Raw genomic sequence first — 21,764 nt, 5'->3', positions numbered from 1 at the left:
CACTTTTTCATTGACCATAACCAAGTGATTTAGATGCCTAACCCTAATCATTCATTAACCCAACTTCATAACTTTACCTCATTTGCGTCACACTATACTTGACCTGTAAGACACGACTTGAGAATGTCAAAAACTTCCAGGAATGGATTTTTGTTTTTATGTCCATATTCTTATACCAACGTTTTTGTCTGGGGGAAAAAGCGTTCGCCATTTCAACTATGCCTTAAAAAAAGAGATGGTTTGTTGAACAGAGGTAATATACTGGCACGATGTGTGCACAAATTCTGTTGTGACACTGAAAGATTTTTTTTATTTTATTTACAGCAGTGTAGGGATTTGTGCATCTTACAGCTATCTGGGGTTCCACTGTGAAATCTAGCCTTATTGATTTCTGTGGGGCTACATTCCTTACAAAGGACACAGCGTGTACTTGGAGAGAGCCTTTTTATTGCCTGCTTCAAATCTCTCACCTCTCAATCTCATGTCAGCGCCACACAGCAGACTCTTAGAACTATCGCAGCGGAAAATAACTTTAAGCAATGAGCAACTTGACCTCAGCAACATCAAATGAATCCTTATCGTGGTGGCAGACACAAAGAAAAACAATTCTGCCACTTAAATATCATAAAAAAGCATGACAGGTTCCCTTCCTTTAGCTTCCAGCGCAGCTGGGGCTAAGCATTTCAAACAGACTAGCGTTTGAATGACTGGGATGTGGGAGCTCAGAGTCTGTAGCTATGGATTAAGCTCACAGCAAATAGTTGCATGGAAGAAACAGAGGTAATCTCTTCCCTCTCCTCCACGGCCCTCTCACCATACCTGTTCCCCCTTTTTTAATCTCCTTACTGAATGAGTTCTCGCAAAGCAGCTCAAACAGAGAGGGGTTTATTCACAGCAGTTAAAGTAACATGAAAACGATACCGTCTCAAGATGAAAAGTGCACCGGCGCAAAGATCGATGCACCGCTCACCTGGTTATCCTTCTTCAAAGTGACATATAGGCCCAGCGGCTGCCTTATTCAAACTGACAACTTCAATGAAAAGTAAATGAGGGCATATAACAAACTCAGCAATGGGCCTTGAACTGTGGACAGCTGTAAACAAAAGACAAGAGTCTTACAATTTTATAATTGCATATGCACAGGTTACAGCCTAACCTGATGTTTATCATAAAAGGATCATCATGCTCACTCACTCAGTGCAGACTGTGGTTTAATCACCTGCAGTGCGCTGGATAATTTACCCTGCAGCACTCTGTATTTGCATAAAAGTACTTTCATTTTGCATTTTGATGCATTGCTTTGCATTTCCACCAAAGATTCTTATGTTAAAGAAAATTTCCACACCTGATCCACTGCACTAACTACCTAAGTACTCCAGGATAGCATTTGTAGCTTTGACTCTCCTGTTTGGCATAGTGTGAAAATCAGGTGATAAGCCAGAGGATTCCTATAAGCAAAATGTCACACTCAGTGGTGCGGTTCATCTTCAGGTTTCATACTTATTAGACGATTGACACTAAGTCTCTAGCACCATTCATCGGTCACAATATAGCTGCAATATAATATTTTGCTAAATTCTTTCATTCATATGCGTTACGAGTTCATCAGAGAACACTTGACAGCATGCCATGTATTTGCTAATAAAGTAATAATAACCTAAACAGCAAGCTTCTTTCATTTAAGCCCACAGCAAGAGAACAGGTTTCCAACTAAGCAAAGTATTATGCAAATACTCACCAGACATTTACAAAGGAACAACTTCCTCGACTTGTGTAACTGGAAATGAGATGCAGATCCTCTGGAAGTAAACATAATCTACAATCTATAAACTAGCTTGCCTAGAAAATTGGACTGTTGGCTTCTGAGGTTATGTTTCCATGTAATTGAAGAAGTCGATTGAGAAAATACCTTTATGAAAACATAATCACAGTATAGAGTATCGATAACGGTGTTAACCTGAGATACCTGTTCCTACACGTCTGCATCACAACCTGATGGCTCTGCAGGGGAGAAAATAAACATTTATAAAGGCTTGCAAAAGTCTCTGTTACAGTTTGGGTGGTGTTACAGTCACAGTAAGGGCAGTGAAACCTTTAACTGAAAAAAATATTACACAGTGGAGTGATTGTATAATGTCATTGCCCTGATTTCTCCTGATAGAAAGCAGATAAATGAAGCAGTTTCACTTTGCACAGGATTCCCTGGAATTCCCTCAGGGACCCCCTGGAAGTGCTCACTCTGCAGAGACACAGCAGTCCTGCTCAGGCTTTACAAAAAGGTTTGGGGCAGGGTAAATATGACAAACCCATATTTCAAATATATATTTTATTACAGTGCACTCATGAAATTCTGACCTTTATGCGACAGTGAAACGCAGCTTTACAGCTTTGCACTTTCTGTTGTCTGCTGGTGAATTTAGAGAGTTGGGGGTTGAGGTGGGGGAGAGGGGGGGGGGGGGGGGGGGGGAGAGTCAGCATGCTCGGAATGGAGAAGCTGTCAGAACCTGATAGATGAGAGTGTGTGAGAGGGAGACAGCGCAAACCGTCAGCGGGAAACGGCATGATGTGGCATCAGCTCCGGCAGACAGACAGACTAAAATAGTGCCTTGTATGACAAAGTGTACCCAACAGTGAGAGAGAATGATTTTCCCTTTCTCTCTGGCTTTCTTTTTTTTACACACGCTTCCTTCCTATGGTAAATTGTAGGCCAGAGGTGGCGGAAATACGTCAGTTATGTGGGTTCTCTGAAGCTTGACTGCGTATCTTAATTTCGGATGAAGGGAATGAGAGATAGAGAGGGGAGGGGGCAGAGAGAGAGATTTTAATCACTCCTGTCGCTTTAAGGACACTTATCAAAGCCTTATTATGCGAACAGAAAATACCAGGAGCCACTGAGCAACTGAGGGACGGACTGGAGTGGAGGTTTGTAGGGAAACTCAACGTTATCTAAACTGGAATAGACCGCTTCGTTGCCCTATGGAGTTTGGATGTCTGTCTTATCCGGACGGCTCGGGTCATTTAGGAAACACTGCGCATAGCCTAAGTAGCTCTCAGACTTCGGATCCTTTGCTTCTGAAGCGCAGAGCGGAGAGGAATATGGCTTAAAAGTCAAAGCGTCGTCCGCGGGATTATTCTCTCATTCGACAGCTTCTATCGACACGTTTACCAGGCGTTTATTATCAGCATTATCTCGGACGGATACTGTCCCGATACTGTCTCTCTCTCTCTTTTTTTTCTTGCCAGACTTGGATCATGGATTGGGGTGGTGGAAAACAACAACGGGCAGCGACATGATTTCTCTGCGCTGTCTGCAGTATGCTGCGAGCTCCCGCTTTGAACGCCGCTCGTTATTACTGAGATGCCACAAAAGTTACGAGACGAGTGCAGTGCGCGGATTTTGAGCGTTTCGCCGTTTTTTTGCACCTGCTTTAGCGGCCAGCGCGTCGACACGGCGCAGATTCGTGACAGAATAGCGTGCGGATCCGCGTCGCTTCGCTCACTCTCACCCAGTCGCTCGCCTGCGCGGGGATACTTGGAACGTTTGCTTATCGTAATGGAGATTGGCGAGGTTTATACTCAAGGTCATCCACTGTTGTGAGGCTACGGTCGCCTCGTTATTTACAGAGCCCTGCACGCAGCGCTGTCTCCACGTTATAGCGCAGCGCAGGCTACGATCCTCAGTCCGGTGTGTGTGTCTGCGTGTGCGTGCGTGCGCGTGTGTTATTTGATATTGCGCGAGCTGTGGAGTAATATTGCTGTTTCTTTCGGACTCTGGGAGAATTCTCTGACAGCATGGATGGGAAACTGAAGCAGGGTCGGAGATGTCGATCCAAGCGGGAGAGAGTGCGGAGGTTGCGGGAGGCTGGGAGCAGAGACGCCCGCAGCCCCGACCCCAACTCCTCCTGCTCCGACAGGGAGGGACACAGTCCGGGGAGGGACGCCGCCTCCCTGCCCGGTAAAAAAGCTCCGCACCCCGCGGCCGCCGCCAGAGTCTCGCGCCCCCCGCGGCGAAAGAGACGAGAGTCCAGCTCGCAGGAGGAGGACATCATTGATGGATTTGCTATCGCCAGCTTCATCAGCCTGGACCGTCTGGAGGTAAGGAGGAAGCGGATCGTTAACTGTTTGTGTGTTTGCATTCTTCATCATGTGTCAAGAGTGTGTGTGTGTGTCTGTCTGCGCGTGTGTGCGTGTAAGTGGGTCCTCACCCACTCACCAGCAACATGAAGGACTAGTCCAATTTGTAGCCAATTTACTTGAGATGGCGGTAATGAGATGGATGAGGATTACTCTTGTAATCGTCTGATATTTGTAGATGAGAGGATATCCCTCAAGGTGATCAGTGCTCGCTTTGATGTGTGTCTGTTTGGAGTCCTTGTCATGAAAGTGTTTACAACACACACACACACACACACACACACACACACACACACACACACACACACACACACACACACACCTGTTTCTTGAAAATTACTTGCTTCAGAGAGCCAGCATATGATTGGAGAATAAACAGGTGCTTTGGTGGGACAGGTTTGGATCTGGTTTGTGCGTTTTTCTGTTTTCTGCTTTCTTGACACTCCGACCTCTGATAAACTGCCTATTACATCATTCGTGTGTTGGAGGCTCACACACCACGTGCCGATAACTCTGCTGCTGTCATTACCGTGTGGTAGCTATGTCAGATGTCAGAGCAGTGATTTCAGGAAGAGAGGAGGTCCCCCTGTGACACCCTCCTTTATTTAGCTCCTTTATCTCATTACATTCAAAATGACAAATGAAACATAGCTCCCTGTGGGATATTAGGCAGACTGATGAGGCAGGTTTGTTGTTGCTTTTTTATGGCTCATTCTGAGGATGGTACTGTATATAAATAACTACCTTTAAAAATATATACCTAATATTCACTGGTGTCTGTGTATTTTAAGATGATGGCCTCGTTTGAGAGGCCGTGGATCCAATCACACCTTTCTATGTAAGCTTAACTATGGTGGCTATTAATCAGTCATCAGTCATGCCTCCTACATAGCTCTTATTCAATATAATGGTGGACTGCGTGTTTGCAGCATAAAATCTTAACCAGTTGTCTATTCTGAATGTAGGATTCACTCACTTGAAGCTGATAATCAATTCTCCACTGCCCAGCTATTAACAAGTTTAACCTGTCAGGGTCATCTGTGATTATCCTGCAATTCCATTTAGCTTCATGGTACTTAAAGCAGGCGGGAAAGCAGATAGGAGTGCAAGGGCGATCCCTGAAATATTGTTGGGAATGAACTTATATGAGAAGAATAATGATGTAAAAGGCGAGTGCAGTGATGTAAAACTGCTTTAATGACACTGCAGAGTTTTTTGGCTAATCAGGCTAAATTTCACAAGCGGCACTCACCCCAGATAAACTTGTGTGTTGCTGCCCATTCTCCTCATTCATCTCCATGTGATTTTGTATGTAAAAGCACCTTTGCCCTCTGTGCTGCATGGCAGCCACTTCTGATGGCTGGAAGACTTTGAGGTGCGCTGCACTTAATGACTTCTGGGAAAAGTAACACGTGTTGTGATGCTGTAAGACGTCTTTTTAGTTCACAAGTTGGACATCTGTCTCTGATGTGGGAGATGAGGTTAGATTTATCCTTTGAGGGTTTATCTTAATAAAAACATTACAGTAAATAAACGCTGCCTCTGTGAGAGCGAGGCGAAGCCAGATAATTATCCAATTTTAGTTTTACACATTTACTAGCTATAATAATTCTCTGTGTTGAGTGAACACAGAGAAAGAACACTGTGCGCTGCACAGAAGCTTATGTTTCAAGGCTACGCAAATGAGGCATGATACAGCTCAATGTGAAATGATACTCACATACCAGCTACTTGTTGATAATTGGTCTGATTTGCATGCAAATGGCCTGCGCTTATTAAATGATGTTAGTGGATCTGGTACAATTAGAAGAAGAGATGAGCACAGATAGGGTTTTTTTTTGTGCCTCTGATTTCTGTGCATGTGGTAAATGAAATCAGAGTGTTGACTTAGTGCTAATTTCGTGTATTGTTTGCTGTAAGTGACAACGCTAATGACATTTGTTTTAGCTGCATCACTGAGAGTGAAATGGCCTCTCCGCGGTGTGTGCCCACCGGAACCATCACATCGTCTGTCCATGAGTCATTCTTTCACCTACTCACCGCGTGCTTGAGTGGAGCTCATGACCTACTCTACCTGTGCTAATTACTCATCAATTATTGGGGGGGGGCAGTCAGGGAATAGCTCTGACTTATTGCATTATGCTCCGATAAGCTGGCACACCATCTGGAGAGCGAGCGTGTGGTCCTCCTGACCTCTTTAAAGTGACTGATGGCCAGCACGGTTGTGTTTATGTCAGGCCATACAGTCGGTCTCATTAGGATTTCACCGTCATTATTTATTCCACCCTCCCCGGGTTCAGTGAGCCCATATGGCCAACATAGCAATATTTACTTGTGTTTAATCTCATTGCTTTCAAATCTCCCTGTAATCTTTTTTCGTGTGTGTGTGTGTGTGTGTGTGTGTGTGTCTGCTCTCTGATGCACTTCAGGGTGAATGTGTTTCATAAAATCTACGTCACCTTTGGGTTACTGCTGTTTGATTGTCCCATTCTAGTCTGTAACTCATGCCTGAGGTTACGGGTTACTCCCAGAGCACTTCCACTCTAAGCTCACTCAGTTGATATTCCAGCTCAGCGCCGATAGGATCGAGCTCCCTCGATAAAGGCTTAGGCTGTGTGGTGGTCTTGCCTGCTACCCCGTAACCCGGTTTCATTACAGCCGAAAGCAATTTGCAGCCACAGCCGCATTTGATTACACCGTGTTTATTCGCTTTGAATCCCCTCGTTTCTCGCAGGAAAGCCGCTTACTTACCTGTGCAAATCGACTATGCAAACACAGCCGTGCTGCTTTGTCACGGGCAACTTATGATGATGTTTTTTTTAAATGGGGGTATGATTCAGTGATGATTCAAAAAGAGTCAATCTGTTACTGTGGGCTGTTGAAAAGGAGAAAAGCTCATGCACAGTTTCTGTGGTTTTTATTTCTTTTTTAAGTAAAGAATGAAATCATTGCGCATGAGTCAGGAAAATTATTCCCTTATTTTTTTCTCTTTTTAAGAAACACGACTTTAAGAAGAAGGATAAATTAGCCCGTATATTAGTCTGAGTAACTTTGGGGAATTCTTTCAGTTCCTGAAGGCCAATTTCGTGGACATAGCAGCGATATAAAACAATTATGCTTTACAGCTTATACCCTCCAGAAGTCTCCCTGTGTGTATCGAACAAGTGAGGAGATAATAAAATGACACAATTATCCATCTGTCAACGTATTAATAAGATGTTTGATTTGCTCCATTTGCTCTGTGAGTGATGTCGGAGTGGCAAATCCCCTCTCGTTAATCCACAATCCTTCTGTTCATCTGCTTTAACATGAATTTACAGATTTGTTTGGGTTTTCCGTTCCGCAGCGTGGGTTTCTAAATTCAGTCTAATGGGGGATTTAGGTTTAGTTGATTTAGTGATATTACAACAGTGTGAAGGGCAGGAGGCCAAGGGGGTCTGGGATTCTGGCGGAAAATGGGTTCATATATCAAAGACTCTGTCTCTTTGTGTATCCAGGGATGTTTTGCTTGCTGTTTTCCTGCATGGCTCTGTTTTCTCAAGTTTTGCACACTAATCATCCTCGATCGTTGGCTACTGAGTAGCACCGCTGGTGGAGTATGGGGAAATTAAGTCCCTTGCCCTCAAGGAGCTTGACAGTAGTTGTTAGGGAAACTGAGATTTGTTGCTTCATTTTCTCTGCCTGTGTTTTGGCAGCTGGTGCATGGATTTAAGCCAGCAACATTCCAGATACAAATATGTGTCATTATATATCATCAAGTGCTGCGATGAAGTCAGAGCAGCAGTTAGAAAGATTTTTTTTCGCCCCAGAGACTTCCCCTTAATATAGCTACACTCGAGTGTCTCATAGTTAGCACCCAGATATGACCACATGCTAACTATTTGGAGTCGTTAGTAAGGCCGGAACTCAAGATTTCATGTTAGAAAGCACACTTGTGCAGAGACGTGCCGATAAATCCTGAGCTTAAACTGAAGGTTTGGCTTTCAGCTGATTGACGGATTGTGTAAAGCTTTAAAGAGCCCAAAAATCCTATAATTTCACATCTTTTCCCTGGGTCAGCTTTGTGTTTCCGCTCTGCTCGTTGCCACTTGAGTAACACGATGCAAACCAATACTGGCACCTTAAACCGCAGCGGTCCTTGCTGTAGTGAGATGTCTTGCTTCCATGGTGAGGCAGCAGATTTGTTGCAGGGGTTGCAGCAATCTTGCTTCGTGTTTTCACTTTCCCCCAACGGTGATAGTGCTGTGCATCATATGTCGGCACTGACAAACAACTCCGGCTTTAATTAACAAGGCAGCCCCCCGAGGCTCCGTTGCTCATTGGCTGACGCATCCCATGGAGAGAGCTTTCTTAATGCCAGTGGGACGTCCCCAAGCCCTGGCTGTCTCTAACTGTCACACACTGTAGGCGACAGCGTGGCTGATAAATGCATGGTCACATTCGCAAGCCTTTTCTCTGTCTGACACGAACACATGACCGAACCTCCAGCGTGCAGCTGTCCAAGTTGTATATTCTTAAAGTTTTCCCTTAAAGAATGGCTTCCTAGTCAACTGGTCATTGTGCATTTATATTGATTTAATTATTGAATAACATCAGAACATGATAAAATGTGGTATTTTTTTCTTTCAGGAAGTAATTGTTTATGAGTCCTTACTAATATAATGTTGTGTCACAGCAAGTCGTGAGTTATTCATTTACGCGCTGCCTCATGCTGCTGGAATCAGCAGCCTGTCGTGTTTGTGCTCTTCCAAACACATGTTGCCAACAGGAGAGTTGCTGAGTGCCCTCTGGTAGACAAAGCATGCAACATCAACACTCAGACATGGTTGAAAGGTATATATAAATGCAGATCGGTCAAATAGCTAATAGATAGTTAACTGTCTGATTTGCTAATGATGATGTCACTGGTGCCATGCGGTTTGAGTTTGCTTTTTCCTTTTTTGTGACCCATCAGGCCTTCGTCAATTCATTTAATCAACCAACTTTTGGTTGATGACGATGCTGCGGATCTGGAAGCAGGATGATCACTTTTCTCTGTTACTGACAACACCGTATTCACAAAAGTGTGAGGCCTGCTTAGAGATCGCATGTAACGCGTATTTGTATTAGGAACTTCCCAAAGCTGATCTAGGCTGCAAATGATCTTCTCCAAAAAAGGGGAAATGAGCATCGCAGTTTCCCAAAGCTCAACTGCAAAATAGTGTATAAAGAGATTTGGTTTACTGGCATTGTGAATACCAGCAAGCCAGTTCTGGCATCCCTTTTGTTCATTTCTAATTAACACTTATAAATTGTTTCAGCTGTTAAGATGTTAATGAGTTAATGTGCAGGTGCTTTCATTTTTAGGTGCTGTTGTAGATTCCATAGCAGGTTTAGTGCAGTTTTTTCAGTGCCTGTTTTAAGGAATATGAACATGTTTTTATTTTGCCCAATGAGAAATGTTACATGGCTTTTTGGCTTATTATAGTTTAAGAAAAAAAGGGGAGAGAGTGAATAAAAAATGTAGATTTAATTTGATTTGATTTTGTGACCTTATCATTTTACCAGCCTATAAATAGCAGCCCAATGGAGAGCTCCTGAGGGAGTCACATGTTACACTGGAAGGGCAAAGCATCATAGATTTCAGTGACAGTGGACCAAAATAGGTACATTTGTTTAAACCTACCTTCCTTGTGTATCTTCTGACCACTAGTAGAACTAGAAAGTAGTGTTTTGTTTTTGTTTTACTATTTCTTGTTTAATTTGAGTCAAACATCCGCACATGCACAGGTACAAGCATGCAAACAATGCAGTTTACATTCCTGCTGCCGGTTTCACATTATTCACTCAGATCAACAGTTGGTTGCAACACAGGGAAATAGTGTTCCTGTAAAGGCAGATAAGAAGACGGCAACCTCGCAAACGTGGGCGTTAACTGTATTTGATTTAAGATGTTTACAAAAATCAGCTACAAGGACGCACAAATACTATATTAATAAGGAGCATTGTTCTGAAGTACTGTTCTTGATGGCAGTGAAAGCGAAAGTCGGTGGTTTAACAGTCTGTCTGAGAAGAGAGCAAACCTGAGAACACGTTTGATGGCCTCTTTTGTGCATTTATTGAATCACTTGCACAGATTTTTTTCAGTTACTAACAAACAAAAAACAACAACAAGAAGACAAGTTATGAAAAATGTCACGAGCTAAGAATGAGTTGTATGTTCTTATCATGTGTGATAATATGTATTTGTTGATTTCTGAAGGTTGGAAACCAGTGGGATTAATGGCTGCCCTCTCCAGCGAGAGCTTTGTGAAACTGTCAGTTGTCTGTTTTTAGGGGTCTGAATGTAACGACACTTTTAACTGTCAGAATAAGAGCCTCTTTGTTTTCAAGCTCAAAGCTGTAAGCTTGGTGACAGTGCACACTGACACATAATAAGAGGCACATAAAAGCACGTGGGTAACTTGTTGTAGGCATATATATCCATTTCCTGCTTGTCGTCCTGAGCTGTCTTCCATCTTCCTGTCTCCATATTTTCATTGCGGTGAATGACAGGATGTAATTAGCTTCTGATTAAGATGCTGTCCCTGAGCCTGCGATGGATTAGGAGCTGCACTGTTATAAGGTTTCCACAGTAATTATCTGCTGCTGATTTGTACTCCCCCCCTTTTTTTGTTGCTTTTCACAACCACTCTCTGGCTTCTTGATTAATGAATGTTATTAAACAATGTAAACAAAAGACATTTCATTTGAGTAGTTTAAGAAAAAGACATTTTGGGGGGATAACTTCATAGTAATCATAATTGTCATTCAGCTGAGGTATTTTCCAGCCCTGTGATTTTGGTTAATATACAATGGTGCACTTGGCCGCGGAAGCTCTGAATGAATGACTAGCAGACGAGGGCTGTGAAGGATTTACAATAAAAGTAATGAAACCTAAATAGAGAGGGCACTCTTTAAGTGGCTCATTAAGTAATGGCTGTTTTCCTTTTCAGCCGTGTCCTTCTCTGGCATAGAGCAAAGAGAGAGCTCTGAAAGCCTGGCTTACTTCAGCCTTCATATCACTTGAATCCCTTTTCAACATTTTGTTTATGTGCACGATTGGAGGTCGCTTTTTCCAGCCTTGCAGACTTATTTTGTAGAAAGGTTGCGGTGTCACTAAGAGTTGTGTGTTGGGGAAAAGTATTGATAATGATTTCAACAACACTCTGCTGCAAGCAAATATAAAAGCTTTTGTGTGTGTGTGTGTGTGTTTGCTTGTTTGCAAGAAACAAGCTGTACCTGAGAAAGAGAAAGGACCTGAGTTTACCAGGCGACATATTCGAGTTGAAATGATGATATGGTTTATGTACTTTAAATAAAGATAAAATTAGCTGCATAATGTGACAAAGAACATGCCTCTTTGGCTTTATCCCGGTTTTAAACTAGGCAGAACTTGCAAGCCGAGAGCTCGAATAAGGAATAATTACTACTAAACGTAAGCGTAGAAGTGCAAAAGTCTTGGATCAACCTTTATTTCTTTACATTTTGCTGGGAAAATCGGTACGGGGTTGAGTTTGTACAACTCTAACAAGCTTAAAAGTCAATATTTCGTATGGCTGCATTTATTTTTCAACATAACCTGAACTCTCTTATGTGATCTTCTTTTAATTTATTAAAGCAATCATAAGGATTAGTTCTCCAGGCTTCTTAAAGTACATTCAAAGCTCTTCTTTGGATGTTTCTGCCTTTTGTTCTGTTCTGTATCAATAAAGTTGAGTTTTGGGCTCCAGGGAGACCAATCAACGACTGAGAGCGCTCCATTGTGTGTTCTTCTATCCAGATATACTTTTACTGCATCCTCAGTGTGTTTGGGTTGTGGTTTCGCTCATAAATGAAGCTGTTGCCAATCACTCACTTTCCAGATGGTGTTGCATGGTTGATCAACGTCTGATGGTACTTTCCTACCTTCATTCATTCCATTGGCTGGCTGAAATATAGCCCCAAACCATGACAGAGCCTAAACTGCATTTTGCAGATGGCTCCAGTGACTCACTGTTGTATTTCTCTCTCGACATCCTGTGTACATATTGACAATTTCGGACAGAAATTGCAAATTTGGATGAATCGCTCCATAAGACCTGTTGCCACTGACTTTTCAGTCCAGTAATTTTTCATACCTAAGGCTTAAGGATGTCTTCTCGACAGCCACCGTTCCTTTGAGATACAAACAGTAGATAGATCAAGGGTGAGATAATCTCTCAGGTCCTGCGTCAGATCTTTAACCCTTTAGAGCCGGTCGGAGCGGGCACGCTCTGTTTTGCGTAACTATTTTTAAATCCCGGTCTGCAACCACGTGAGCTAGCGCAATAATTTTTTTTGCATATGAAACTGGAGGAGTTGTACTTACATCTTATGTCATCAGCTTGTCCTAGGTCACAGTTTCCTTCCACATATAGCTTTGCAAAAACTGCATAAAAAGCACTTGCAGCAACAAAAACATAATATTCCAGAAACACGCTTCGCCGATCCGATCAGCTGTTCATAACACTTCCTACGTTGGAATAGACGTCAGTGCGAACTTTTGCATGTCCGCCATGACCTGCCCGAAACCGGAAGTGACGTCATTTTCGCGGAAATGTAGTTTTTTTTTACCATCAGGGCCTCATGGCCTATACTGGTGTTTTTAAAAGTTATCTTTGACTTTATGACTTTCTGTTTCTTTTCTGGGATGCTTAGGACTCATATTGCACTGCTGGAAATAGTTTATTTTGATGCATATGCTGCTTTTTTGCAAATTTGCATTATAATATTTATTTTCGTTTTTCCTGCAGTGTATAAAAATTGGTGTATTTCAAAAATAAAACTATGAAGACACTCAAAATAAATTTCCTGTGGTAGGAAACTATTTTGTGCAACTTTTTTGTATTTACAGTTTTGAGGGATAAGCCTCTTAAATTTCTCTAACTAGAAATATATGTTAAAAAAGCAAAAACGATTTTCAATTTTTTTGTAGTTTATTGCACTTTTTTGCAATTTATGTAATTACTATGCATTTAATGAATACATATTATTAAAATCTGGGCTATAATTGTTGTATTGATGTATAGCAACTTGAAATGCTCCCAAAAATGGCTCCACACCATGTAAAAATATAATATAAGCTCTGGCGGACTTGGTTCTATGGTAGGTCTTAAATGGTTAATGGATTTTATTCCTATTTCAAATGCTTTTTCTCATAGTTTTTTTCCTTGCTACTATTTGTTTTGACCTCCACTTGTTCAATTTCTTCAAAATGTTCAAGGACGCACTGCACACCATGGCAAAAAAAGGCCCTGTTTTCAGCTAATAGCTCTATTGCTGCAAAAATAGTATTTTATGCCAACCTGTGGTATCATTAGATGTTTTTTTTTACTTTTATAAGTAAATAAAATTTGAGCAGAGTAGATAAAGATGCTACACAATGTTTAAAATCTCTACAGCTGACACTAAAATACCATATTTGACCGCATTCAAGCTTTCACTTTCATGATACAGTTTAAAGCTTTTAGAGACCCGGGATGATTCAGCAACATGGTATTAGTGGCACAAATCTCAAGTCTTCAAAAACAGCATGCAGATTACAAATCAGCCTCCAGTCCATGTGGTCATGTTTTTCAGGAATGGCTTGTTTTCAAAGGCATGACTCACACAGTCGTGACATTGTGCAGAGTCTTGCTGCATGTTTTCTTAATAGATCGCTCTTGGTGTGAAAGCAATTAGCGTTAACAGTTGTCGACATGCTCTTCTGCTACCAACACTCACTACCAACACCAGCTCTGAGGGGAATAGTCTTTATAGGCCAAGCGATGCTGACAATAATTGCTCAGCACTCAGCTCCCCATCTGAAATAAGATACAGTGATATGTTAGGCTGCAATTTATTACAGCTCATTGTTTGTTGGTGTGTTGATTGCATTTGCAACATTTAGCCTTTTCTGTGTATGAGTTTCTGTGTGGGTGCAGGCGAAGCCAAATAAGGACTGTTGCTTCAGTGTTTTGTGCGATAGCTTTGGCAGCCATATAACAAGCCGTGGCCAAGATAATAGAGCTTAGATAAGAGGTTGGTTATGCAATGTGGAATTTCTCTCTTTCCTATTGCTACGTCGGCTCCATTCACTGTCTGGATGACTTTTGTGTGACAACAGTGGATTGAGCTGCCACGCTCAGTTGTGCCGTCGTTATGAAGCACCTTGTCGCCCAGCCGCACTCTCAGAAAGACTGTGTGGGGGCAGGAGTTTGTCACTCCTGATGCACTGTAAATGAAGGGAAAGTCGTTTTTCCCTCCATCTGAGTGATTATCGCCCTTTCACTGACCATTGTTATCCACTTCTGATAATGACTGTCAGGCAGTTTTCTTGATATGTGGTGCAGTCGGTATTTCAGATGACCCTTTTAACAGAGTATATTTTCCCCTTGCGTCTTCTTGCTTGCTTTTCATAGTGCAGTGTGGCTTTGAGGATTATTGCCTTATTTGTCATTATGATCTTCTTTATTTTATTAACTTTTCTATCTTCCTGTGAATAATATGACATAGCAAGTTTTTCAAAACTATCAATAAACGATAGTGACGAGCCTCTTGCATGTTGGGTAGCAGTTAAATCGATCTTTTCTGTGCTTGCTGCAAATGAATGCTGTTGAGTGCTCCACAAAATCGGGGAGAAAACATACAGTCATGGTTCTGTGCAACAATTCAGTACTGAAAAACACCTTTGATATTGGGATAAAGTGCTAGAAAAGTCATTTTCTTGTTTTCCCACAGACACTGTTACATGACCAGTGTTTGAACATTTCTACTCATGAGTACAACAACCTAATATCACTTCATTCCACAGGCCGTTGGCATCTCCCATACAAACTTTTGTTGGCAAGATTTGCTTTTCTAAGCAATCTAAAAACAACAATAAATCTATCAGATCTTTATTTCAGAGTAGCATAACCACGCTAACATATGTAATTTTGCTCTGGAACCGGTTCTCAGATGGTATTATGTGGAACGAAGTTTGGAGACTCCCTAATCAGTTTTTAATTACCAACAAAATTAAAGATATTTCTTATAAATGAATACACAGAATTTATCCTTCTAAAGATTATCTTCAAAGCAAATTCAATTTAGACATTGATACAAGCTGCAGCTTTTGTAAAACTTCCAAGGAATCTACTACACATCCTTTTTGGTTTTGTAACCTTGTGCAAGATTTTTGGCAGAGTTTATGTGTTTTTATCTCAGAAAATGTATTTAAAGGATTTGTAGTGTTTTGGAAATATGTTTTGTTTGGTCTGCACAAAAACCAAAGACAATTCAACTTTGATAACAGATATATGATTAACTTGTTAATTTTAATGGCTAAATTTCATATTCACAAGTCCAAATGTTTAGGAAGACATCCCTCTTTTTATGTATTCTCCTTTGAACTTGTACAGTATCTTAATTCAATTAAGAACTCCACTAACCCAAAAGCTATAAAAACTATTGGTGTTTGTAAAAAAAATCAAGATCTTTCAATCACTTTGTTCTTTGGCTTGATCAGTTACTTTCCCCCTAACATATTTATATTGTAGGTTCTGAAAACTGTTCTTTTATTTGTTTGTCTATGGTATGCAATTTTTTTTGTAAGTACAACACCATTAATATGGTACTGTTTAATTCTATTTTGTATTGTACTGATGTTTAAATAAAGGTTTGAATGTAAAAAAAAAAAACTACGACAAGCGACGTTAGCAACAACGACGGTAAAACCATCGTGTGGCTCCGTCCGCATGTTTATTTTCACAATAAAGCTGAAGATCCTGTTGAGATTTTTCAAAATAAACTGCATCATGTGAAATAGAATGCAGAGTGTTTACAGATGAGAAGCTAAAAAGAGCCGTCAGGTGCTTTTCCCCGCAGCACGCTGTGTAATAATTAGTCACAAAGAAAATTGAGGCCGTTTCAACTGATGTAACACTCGACTCCAGGTACACGACGCCCAGCTGAAAACACTTCACGCAAGTCAAGCTGCCCGAGATTCACAGATTGCAGAAAATGTAGAATTTTTGTTATTATATATGTCGGGACGATAAATCCCTTATGTCGGGATATGAGATTTTGGTTATATATCGCACAGCCCTAATTCCAGCAAGAAAGTCATAACAAGAGTTGTTCATTTCCATAGAGCATTTTCAAAAGAGCCATTCAGTCACCAGGCTTACATCGTGGGTTTTTTTGTCAGGATCTGCCGATGGTGCACAAAAGCTAAAAATGTAGCTGTCAAGAAAAACTCAAAGGGAGTTTCCTGCTCTGATTTGTGACTTTTAAATCCTTCTTCTCCATCCGTCTTCTCGGCAGTATTCAGTGACTTTCCCGTAATTCAAAACTCCAATGCTTAGAAATGACCTGAGGGTGTAATATAAACCTGTAGCACGTTGCTCGTTGGACACTTACTTTTTTCATGTAAAGTTACACTTAGGATATCATGAAAATAAAATGTGACTGTAGAATATGTGGAAACAAACAGATCCCTTCATGTATTAAATGATGCTCTATGAGAAAAAGAGAAAAAGAATGATTATATGTGTTTGGCCTAAATGTTGGGCCACATTTGGCTAAAGCTGATGGTGTTGAGTCCTGCCCAAATATCATGAAGCCTGTGACATTTGGACTTCCAGCGATCAGCCCATTTCATAACTCCTGGGCCATATCTGACCAACTGAATACTCGCTGGTGCCGTAACCAATCCACAGCACAGCCACAAGTAGCCCAGATGAAGCCCAAAATAAGTTTGCCAGATATTGTTTTAAAATAATATCACTTTTGTTTATATAACAGTATAAGAAGTCACTGAAGAGTGATCACATTGTGGGTTTTTACTTTACGATTATGTGGTTTACGTGCTGTTTTAGAGGGTTTTTGATGCTGCCAAGATTAAATTACAGGGGGAAACACAAAACCCTTCTGGCGAATTTATTATGTATTGATTTGCCATAACTCATGTTCAGTTTAAAGCTAAAATAAACATAGTTCGTGCTTTAACACATTTCCTATAATGGTTACACTTCTGTTCGAGAGGCAGTCTCCATGGTTCTGTATGCGTCTGTTGAAGGTTTCGTCAGTTTTATAACAGGCTTGACCTGATGCCAGCTCAGACATTTACTTTATGAATCCTCGGGGCGTCTATGAAAGTCAATGTTCCGGCTGTGTGCTCAGCAGAGTGAATAGGAAGAATGTGCTTGAAATATAATGGGACATATAATAAGGGATATGTAACACAGCCACCGCTGCAGTAAAAATCTGCAAAGGCAAGACAATCGCTGTCACGCAGAGGGATCTGGCAGGAAGATCTGCAGAGAAAAAGTATTGTCAGTATTTGTTTCCTCTTTCTGTACAGACAGCACATATATTCAGTTTTCTGGTTTTTTCCGTTTTTTTCTCGTAATCTGCAGGTTGTTTGCCCATAGATCAAAGGCAGTAAAATGCATCTGCTCCCCTCTTGTGAACAGGCCACACAGCTCATTTCAGAGGGGCCACTTTGTCAGCGCGTCTGAAACGAGGACACGCACCTTAGAGCCAGCAGGGCTCTACCCAAGGCATGGAATTAGATCAAAAATTACACACACACACATTCAGAGCCTGAGCACAAGGCCAGTTGTAGAGTCAATAAAAAAAACAGACAGTGTGTGAGAGAGAGAGAACATAAACAGAACTCTGCCAAGCTACTGTTTGCATTCCACATCTCTTGGCTTCACGGCACCGCTGCTGCCTCAGACGCGTGTAGTTTAAATACCATGCTATTCATAGGCACACTTATAATGATTTGTAAGTATGACCTTTAATGAATCAAGCTGTCTACTCCAACAAAACAGTTAGTTTGATTCCATATTGTCATTTATTAAAACTGCACTAGAAAACCCTTAAAACTCTTCAAGCTACACTTGAAAACTCTTAAATTGAACAGTTATTTTAATGCAAATGTGGTTTTTTTTCAGAATTTCTCTTGTTATCATTGTTTAAATAAATTAACACCAGAGAACATCTGAGGATCTCATTCTGTCTTAAAAAAAAGCAGACTGCATACTACAAATGTAATCGTGTAAACAGTGGAAGGGAGTTTATCATTTTTCATAGTGATACAGTTCGTGCTTTTTATTGATTGCTTTTCTGGCTTGGCATCTGTCGTGACTGAAAGCATTTGTGTGGGATATTAAAGCTATTTTCTGGCTTTGTGAATAAAGACGGATCACGCTTCAATTTATGCCCATTAAAAAAATCTTTAAAAGAAAAGTCAGCATGGTGTGTGCTTGAGTTTAGGTTCAGCGGGACATGCTCTATGCTTGATTTAAATAAGGGATGTACACGTATTGGCTGAATGTCAGTATTTGCCAGCACTGTTTGATTGATATTAGCATATCCTAAAATAAGACGATGTTTACCAATATCAGGAGCTTTAACTGTTTTCTCATCTTAATTTTGTTCGGTAAAAAAGTTGGAATAAAGGAAACAAATGGTAAAACCAAAATAAGGAAATGGAAAAATTATCTGTATTGGAATAAACCAAATAAATGAGAGGAGCTTTAATAACCATTGTTTTTTTTTCATCGCTAAATTGCTTGATGTCATCTGCAAACAACCCAATTAGATCGATACTCCAAGCTTATCTATTTTAAATTACAAGTGGGAAAAGATGAATTGATGCATTCCTACTTTTCACAAGTTGCCCTGGTGACAGGAAGTCTGCTCGTGTGTACTTAGTAAAAGGTCAAAATGTTTAAATGTCAGCAATTGTACATGTGTTATAACGTTAAAACACCTGTAATGATATTACTGTCTGTATATTTGTGGTTTAGGTATGTTCCTGAGATTTTAGTCTTAGATCGTCTAAATCAGGCGTGTTCATGCTGGTGCAAATGCTCCACGTGCTTTGTTAGTATTATTGTGAATGTGTTATGCGATGTACTTGCAGTCTCATAAAAAGATTGCATCAAAGAAAGGGACCAGGAGGACTACGACCACTTTTAGTCAACTGCTGTGGTGGACCACTAGAGGGCTCCACTCACACCCAGTGTAGAGGAAGTGTGTTCCTGTGTTTTGTGGCGCGATATGCGCAGTTGATGTTGGAGACGAATAAAGAAGGAGTGAGAACTGAGAGCTGTGTCGTTGATGCTTACCTCCACATTGGTGACCCCTGACTCGAGCATGCAACGGGCCGTAGATAACGCACACTCCGCTATGGATGCATCAGCGGCCGCCGGACCTCCGCCTCCTGTTGCAGCTACGTTCGCTGTGGCGCTGAAACTGCCGGACTTTTGGCTCCATGACCCCCCGTCATGGTTCGTACACGTGGAGGCTCAGTTCGCCCTTCGCGGCATCTCGGCTGACGACACGAAGTATCACCATGTGGTGGCCTCGCTCGACCCGCTGGCCACCCGTCACGCGATGGCGCTCCTCCGGGACCCACCCGCCCAAGGGAAATACGCCGCCCTCAAAGAGCTGCTTCTTCGGCGCTAAGCCCTCCCCCATGTTTCGATACCTCTTTGTTGCCTTTTCGCCCCCCAAGAAACTCATTTCCTGTTCCTGGTCCTGTGCACCACTGCCTGCCTGACACCTTTGTTCCGAGTTCATTGGACTCTGCTCGTTTCGTTTTCGTCAGGCACGATGCCCATAGGACTCCGCTGCGTCCACCATATGACGGGCCATTCAGGGTTCTTAAACCAGGCAACAAACATTTCGTTTTGGACTTTGGCGGTCGGCAGGAAGTTGTCTCTGTTGACAGACTTAAGCCTGCACATGTTATGCAAGAGGATCAGGTGGTCCCGGCCCAGGCCCCTCGCCGCGGCCGCCCACCTGCCACCGGGCTGATGGATTCTGTTTTTTCCCCCAGGAGCGACCCGAAATCAACGGAGTCCGAGTCGTCTTCAGCTTTTTCTGACCGCCAGTGCCAGCCTCGCTCCCGGGCTGGGTTGCCCTCTGTCAGTTCCCCACCCCCCCAGTTCAGCCGCTCCGGCCGTTTGCTTAAGCCCCGGGTCCTGGACTAGTTCTGCTGGGTGTTCGGGGGGGGGGCATGTGTGGTGGACCACTAGAGGGCTCCACTCACACCCAGTGTAGAGGAAGTGTGTTCCTGTGTTTTGTGGCGCGATATGCGCAGTTGATGTTGGAGACGAATAAAGAAGTAGTGAGAACTGAGAGCTGTGTCGTTGATGCTTACCTCCACACTGCCATCTTTAAAGTCTCTTTGGACAGAGTCAAAAACAGAGTCACTCTGCCATCAGTTTTCTATTGAGTGCGGCCAAGCTGTTTGTGATCATGTGGCAACTGTGATTAATTGACAAAAATCAAAAATCTTTTGCAGTCTACATGCAACAGAAATGGTAAATGGCCTGCATTTGTATAGTGCTTTTCTAGTCCCTAAGGACCCCAAAGCGCTTCACACTACATGAAGCGCTTCAGACTCAGACAGGGTGAGTGACACTACATTCAGTCACTCACACACACACTGGTGATGGCAGCTACATTGTAGCCACAGCTGCCCTGGGGTGCACTGACAGAGGCGAGGCTGCTGGACACAGGTGCCACTGGGCCCTCTGACCACCACCAGCAGGCAAACATGGGGTTAGTATCTTGCCCAAGGATATTTGGCATGCAGCCAGGAGGCAGCCTGGGATCGAACCACCGACCTTCTGATTAGTGGCTGACCTGCTCTGCCACCTGAGCTACAGCCACCCTGGGGCAAGGATAGCTCAGTAGGTAGGGTGGTCGCCCCATGATCGGAAGGTCGGGGGTTCAAATCCACTGAACAGGTACCCCTGAGCAAGGTACCGTCCCTACACATTGCTCCCCGGGCGCCTGATTTGCGGCTGCCCAATGCTTCACTGAGTGATATGAAGCAGAAATTCCTCCAAAAATAGAGACGTTGTTGTTGCAGGATGACGATTTATCTGCAAACTTGCATAGACACTGAGCAGCCTTGCTTTTATAGGAATATAACCAGAGTACTAGTTGAGTTGAGGTCTCTAGTGCTTGGCAGAGAAGTTGATGCAGACTGATTGATTGAAACATATTGTCTGTATTTATAAATTAGGTGGCAGTAACTTGCAGACCTTTGCCAGCCTTTCTGAGAGTCATTGTTTGTGATTGGAAGTGGTCCCCCAGAAGTTCATGATGTTGCACACTCAACTTTTAGGCAACCAGCTGGTCACTGCAACTACTTGCAGTTTCAAAACATTTGAAACAACCACCAAGCAAGTACAGAGTTTACCTAGTCGCAGTGATGTTGCCACCTTTCTTTAAGGTGTAACTGAAATACCATTAGGTGTTTGGTTCAGTGTGCAGGACTTTGTGCTATGGAGCTGGCCAGATAAATTCTCTTTGTTGTCTGAGCCAACTGATTTGGATATTTGTCTTCTCAAACGTAACTTCTGCAGGCAATATCTAGAAAAGTGCACGTGTGAAAATTTTTAAAAAGAAAAAGGCCACTTAATGAGACAACTTGAGGAACTAAATAAGCAGTCCTCTCTTCTAGTCAGCTTTCCCCAAGGCTTGATATCAGTTCCCCAAAATGTGTCACTGGTGTATAGCAAGCAGTGAGCCAGCACACCAAAAGAAACAATCAGACGAGTAGAGCTAAAAAAACAACAACAAAACAAACAGACAATGGTGAA

At 42.2% G+C, this 21,764-nt stretch overlaps 1 protein-coding gene across 1 annotated transcript in view; it reads left to right on the top strand.

The window, feature by feature from the left end:
- Nucleotides 1-2,789: 2,789 nt before the first annotated feature.
- fbrsl1 (fibrosin-like 1) overlaps nt 2,790-21,764 on the top strand; it is a 300,050-nt gene continuing 281,075 nt past the window's right edge. The window contains exon 1 of the mRNA XM_085367042.1: nt 2,790-4,095. Within this exon, the coding sequence (XP_085223168.1) occupies nt 3,793-4,095 (303 nt within the window). The 5' untranslated portion in view covers nt 2,790-3,792. The remainder of the gene's footprint in view (nt 4,096-21,764) is intronic.

This window comes from Diplotaxodon limnothrissa, linkage group LG12 (genome assembly GCF_057381915.1).
Source record: "Diplotaxodon limnothrissa isolate DT_005_m linkage group LG12, D_limnothrissa_male_GT1.1, whole genome shotgun sequence".
Classification (NCBI taxonomy): Eukaryota; Metazoa; Chordata; class Actinopteri; order Cichliformes; family Cichlidae; genus Diplotaxodon; species Diplotaxodon limnothrissa.
Note: the sequence above shows the minus strand (reverse complement) of the source record. Positions and strands in the feature narration are given on the sequence as shown.